The 5,438-nt window shown below is 45.3% G+C and overlaps 1 protein-coding gene across 1 annotated transcript in view; it reads right to left on the bottom strand.

The window, feature by feature from the left end:
* The window catches only part of DDX24 (DEAD (Asp-Glu-Ala-Asp) box helicase 24), an 18,148-nt gene extending 12,716 nt beyond the window's left edge, over window positions 1-5,432 (bottom strand). Inside the window, exons 1-2 of the mRNA XM_004681594.2 lie at window positions 5,420-5,432; window positions 3,332-4,048 (exon numbers count right to left, since the gene is read on the bottom strand). Coding sequence (XP_004681651.1) covers window positions 3,332-4,043 — 712 coding nt within the window. The 5' untranslated portion in view covers window positions 4,044-4,048; window positions 5,420-5,432. The remainder of the gene's footprint in view (window positions 1-3,331; window positions 4,049-5,419) is intronic.
* Window positions 5,433-5,438: the final 6 nt, after the last annotated feature.

Below are 5,438 nucleotides of genomic sequence, written 5' to 3'. Positions count from 1 at the left end.
AACAGGCAGATCGATGAAGTACACTGCTGAGGGGAGCAGCGGGCGGGCCAGGAGAGGTCTGCCGCGCCATGTGGTCACCTCAGGGCAGGTGGGAATCAAACTCATGCAGAAGCGGCTTCAGATTCTCAATGCTGTGCTTTAACCCGCTGCGCCACCAGGGAGGGCCCACCAGCTCTGTATTTCAGTCAATCTGCCTGTTCTGCTCCCCACTCTATCTCTGGTGAATTCTTTTACCCACCATCTGTCCTGTACCCCAGTTCTTGTATGCATAAGTATTTTTTTTAAAGAAAAGTCAGATCAAACAGCAAATCCTAATTATATTGCCTGCAAGAAACCAAGTTTAAATATAAAGATATAAAAAAGCCCTAAGTAAAAGTAAGGAAAAAGACTATGTTAATCAAAATAAAGCTGGAATAAATACATTAACAACAGTCAAAGAAATTTTAGAACAAAGAAAAAGATGGAAAAAGATGGCCACTTTATAATGAAAGACCTAATTCATTTAGAGATTACAATAGTTCAAGAGTTTCAAAATGGATAAACGCCAAGTGAAAACTACTGCTCAGAAAAATGTAACATAAATATTTCTATTAAATGTCATTAAAAATCATCCTACAGGCCCTCCCTGGTGGATCAGCGGGTTAAAGCTCAGCACTGAGAAGCTAAAGCCAATTCCGCATGATTTCGATCCCCGCCTGCCCGGGAAGTGACCATATGGCGTGGCAGATCTCTCCTGACCGGTCCGCTGCTCCCCTCAGAGTGTACTTTGTCTATCTGCCTGTTGTGCTCCCTGCTCTGTCTCTGGTGAATCTTCTCATCCTCCGCATCTCTGGCTTGTACCCCAGTTCTGTATGAAAAAATAAATAAATCTTAAAAAAAAAAAATCATCCTGACCCTCCCTGGTGGCGCAGCGGGTTAAAGCACAGCACTGAGAATCTAAAGCCGCTTCCGCATGAGTTCGATTCCTGCCTGCCCTGGAGGTGACCACATGGCGTGGCAGACCTCTCCTGACCCGCCCGCTGCTCCCCTCAGCAGTGTACTTCGTCGATCTGCCTGTTCTGTTCCCCACTCTGTCTCTGGTGAAGCCTCTCGCCGCCCCTGAGCTTCTGGCCTGTACCCCAGTTCTGTATGTACAAATAAATAAATCTTTAAAAAAAAATTATCCTACAAAGACAAGTACATGTCCAGATGTCTATCAAATATTTAAAATAGAAAAAAATACCAATTCTACACAAACTGTTTCAGAAAATTGAACAGAGGATTCCAAACCATTGGGAGGTCTGCATTGTTTTTATTCCCAAACCACAGATATTACAAGAAAACTGCAGATCAATAACCCATGAACAGGAATTTTAAAATTTTCAACAAAATTTGAGCAAATTAAATTCAATAATGTATAAATAGAATAATGCACTATGACAAAGTTTGATTTATCACTGGAATGGAAGTTTAGTTTAACAATGAAATAAATAATTCATATTATAAACAATCTAAAGCAGAAAAAGCATTTGAAAAAATCCAACTGCTCTTGACAAAAATATGTCCAGCAAACTAGAAACAGATAATTTTATCAACTTTACCAAGGACATCTACAAAGAATCTGCAGTTAAACTTCATACTGCATGATGCAAGACTAAATGTTTTCCCTCAAAAATGGTGTCCACTGTACCATTCCTATTAAAAAATTGGAATAGAGCAATAGGACAAAATATAAAAACAAAAAGGCATGGTACAATCATTTTTGTAGAAAATCCTCTGGAATCTTTTAAGAAACTACTTGCAGGCATTAAACTGCAGGATACAATAAACACACACCCATCTTATTTCCATTCATCAGCAACAATCAGAAATACAAAACATTATGTAAAAACTTCAAAACATTGCTAAGAAAAAAGAAAAATTAAAGTCCTAACAAAAATGAATAAATATTTTAAATTTGTGGACTGGAAATGTATAGAGTTCTGCAATCAACATAACCCCAATACAAATATCAGCTATTTGTGTGTGTGCCTATAAACTGACAAACTGATTTTAAAATTCCTATGGGAATGTAAAGGGCCTACAACAGAGTAACTTAAAAAGAACAACGCTGGAGGGCTTATACTACCTTATTTTAACACTTACTCTTAAGCTACTGTATATCAAAGAGTAAATATTGGGGTAAAGATATACCAAAGTAGGTCAATGGAAAGTAAACACTTTAGGTAACTCCGTATGGTTATTGATTTTTCAAAAGAAATACAGAAGACAGTTCAGCAGAGAAAGAATTGTTTCTCAACAAAATGACTCATTTTCAACAAATGTGTAGGAATAGCCATATGCCAAAAGTGAAAAACAAGTCTGATCCATATTTCTCACCATAAACAAAATCTAACCCAATAGGAATCAAAGATTGAAGCATAGAACCTGAAATGATTAAACATTTCCAGAAGAAAACATAGAAGAAATTCTTTATGATCTTGGTTAAGGCAATGCTTAGATAAGCACATACAGAAAAGAAAATGTGATGATTTCAACTTCAGAAAAACAGGGAACCCTTCTTTGAAAGACACCATAAAGAGAATGAAAAGACAAGTCACAGCTGTGGAGGGGAAAAAATGCAAATTACATCTGATAAAAAAGGACTGTGAAGAATATAAAGTTCAATAGTAAATCCAATTTTAAAGTGGGTAAAAGACATGAATAAGGCCCTCTGGTGGCACAAAGGGTTGTCGCAGCACTATGAAGCTATAGGCAACCACTGCTTCACAAGTCTCAGCCCAATAGTGAGGGAACTTTAAAACAGAGCTTATTCCTCACAGTCACCTCCAGACCAAATCTGCCTACAAAATCCCCCCCCACTCTCTTAAATCCTTCCAATGACAAGCTCACCAACTCCCAAAGCAGCCCTTTTTATCTCTGGGCAACGCCTGAGAATTAGACACTTCCCCCTTATACATATGAAGACCTACCTCTCTGGAGGCTTGACCTAGGTCCTACTTTACCCTTTGAGTCATTTAGAGAAAGTGTGGAAATAGGGGGAACATACCATTTGCATATCACTTACAATATACCACGTAAACTTTGATTTGTATCCTCAGTGCAAAAGGTGTAGACACTACTGTCACCTCTTAAAATGGGGTCTCTAGGACACAGGAAGATAAAGGAACCTGTCTAGGGTACCAACCAGGAAGAGGCAGGCTCCACCCAAAGCTGGATGACCCGTGAAAACCTTCCTGCTCTACCACTTCTGGTTTGCTCCCCATGTAATCCTCTCCCAACCATCCAGCCTTGGAGCAGTCACAGGCCCAATCCAGAAGCAACCTTCCCTGCCAGACAAGGATGCCAGTACCTGTCTCAGCGGCTCCCAGGATGTCCAATTTATCACGGATGGCCGGTGCCAATGTTAGAGCTTGAATCGGTGTGGGTGCAGAGAAACCTAGAAAGCTGAGCGCTCGGAGAACCGGCTTGGGTACAAAGAGGTCCTTCCAAGCTGAGACATCCGCCTTCTGGTCACGCGTTTCAGGCATCCATGTCTTTGCTTTTTTGGGCACCTTGGTAGTAGTGCCCTGGGAAGGTTCCTTTATTTTTTTCTCTTTCTTTTTCTTCTTTTTTGGAAGAGACTGGACAACGCTTCCTGATGCCATCTCCCCTACCATGGGATCAGGACTCACGGTGTCATCTTCCTGGGGCTCTGGCTCAGCATCTTTGACTTTATCTTCTTTCTGGGCACTGGTTACTTCAGTTTCCACATCTTTACTCTTTAACTTCATCTTTTTCTTTGAGGAGCTAGACTCTCCTTCCCCCTCTCCTTCTGAAACAGCTTGTGCCTTTCTCTTCTTGGGTTTCTCCTTAGAGAAAAGAATGGAGGAATTCTCGGCAGAGGAGACCAACTGGTAATCTGTAAGTTCCTCAAAACACACCAAGTCATCCATCTGTCCATCTGCAAACATATTTGGGTCAATCTTCACCTGCTTCCATTTTCCCACAACTTTGATCCCCTTTGTCTTAAATTTGCCAAGGTTTGATGGGTTTGGCTTTGATTTTTTCTCCTTTAGCTTCATGGTTGCTGGATGAAGAGAAATGTTCCATTAGGTTGGCAAGCAAGAAACACCATGTTCTGAGGCAACTACCTTTCTAAACTGCCTATACAGTATCAGGTCCTGCAAAGACGGCGCTAATGCGCATGCTCCCAGCTACAGTGCGCAACAGGGGGAAAGAGATGCCCCCACAGAGTGGGCAGTGTGCCTGGAACAGAGGATGCCGGAGGTGGCGGAAAGACCACTGAGCCAGTTTGGTTTGGACCCCAGACCCAACAACCCTGTTTAATCAGTCCGTTCTGAAGCTGTGCTCTCACATTTTTAAAACGTGGAACTGGTCTAATAATGTCGAAGTCGAATAGCATTTTAAGCAAAGCACGATGGAGCCGCCCGCCGTACGGAAGGCATTTTGACGGCAGAATTAGGGATCCGAGTAGTTTTTTTTTAGGGGGGATGGGGAGCCCTAAGAGGACCAGCTTATAAAAACTGCAGTCTTCAGGGCCCTCCCTGGTGGCACAGTGGGCTAAAGGGCAACACTGAGAAGCCAAAGACACTTCTGCATGAGTTCGATCCCCACCTGCCCCGGAGGTGACCACATGGCGCAGCAGACCTCTCCTGACCCGCCCGCTGCTCCCCTCAGCAGGGTACTTGTCCATCTGCCTATTCTGCTCACCGCTGTCTCTGGTGGATCCTCTCACCGCCCCTGCGCCTCTGGCCTGTACCCCAGTTCTGTATGCCTATGTAAACCCGTTTTGTTTTTTTTTTTTTTTTTTAAAGTGCCGTCTTCCTCCTCAGCCCGAGCCTGAAGAGGCCAACGCTGTTCTGGGGCTCTGCTTTCCGCCGAACAGCTTAAAACCCACCCCTCCTCTTCCTTCTATTTCAGGATTTCAGGAACTTAGACCCCTCTAACACGTGCCTTGTGCTGGGCGCTCAGCTCATCCTCCCCCTTGGCAGGCAGGTCAGAGGCTGACCCTGGGGGGAGGCGTCTGCACACCTCAGTGCGAAGATTCTCTGCGCGCCCCTCTCCGCAGCGAAATGAGGCAGCTGAGACGCGTGTCCTCGGCTCGCGTCGCGAACCCAAGTGACGCAGGTTCCAGGCCGCTCAGCGCGGCGCCCAGGCCCGCTTCCCTCACCGCCCAGCGGCGCCGGGCCCCTCGGCCGGCCGAGCAAGCGGGGATCCCTCCTCCCGGCCCCCCAGCCAGCGCTCACGCCTTCACGCAACTACGAAAGCTCGAGGCAGAAAGCTCTAGGTCCGGGCCTGAGAAGGCCCCGCCTCCAGTCAGGCGCGATGCTCGACTCGGCGGCCGGCGGTCGCCCTCCTTCAATGCGAGAACCCAGAGGCTTGAAGGGGCCGTGGGGGGAGCCCGAGAGCCTGTCCCCAGGCCCGTCCCAGCACTCACCTTGCGGCGACGCCGCCGC

This window comes from Condylura cristata, unplaced genomic scaffold, assembly GCF_000260355.1.
Source record: "Condylura cristata isolate star-nosed mole 26May11 unplaced genomic scaffold, ConCri1.0 scaffold00013, whole genome shotgun sequence".
Classification (NCBI taxonomy): domain Eukaryota; kingdom Metazoa; phylum Chordata; class Mammalia; order Eulipotyphla; family Talpidae; genus Condylura; species Condylura cristata.
Note: the sequence above shows the minus strand (reverse complement) of the source record. Positions and strands in the feature narration are given on the sequence as shown.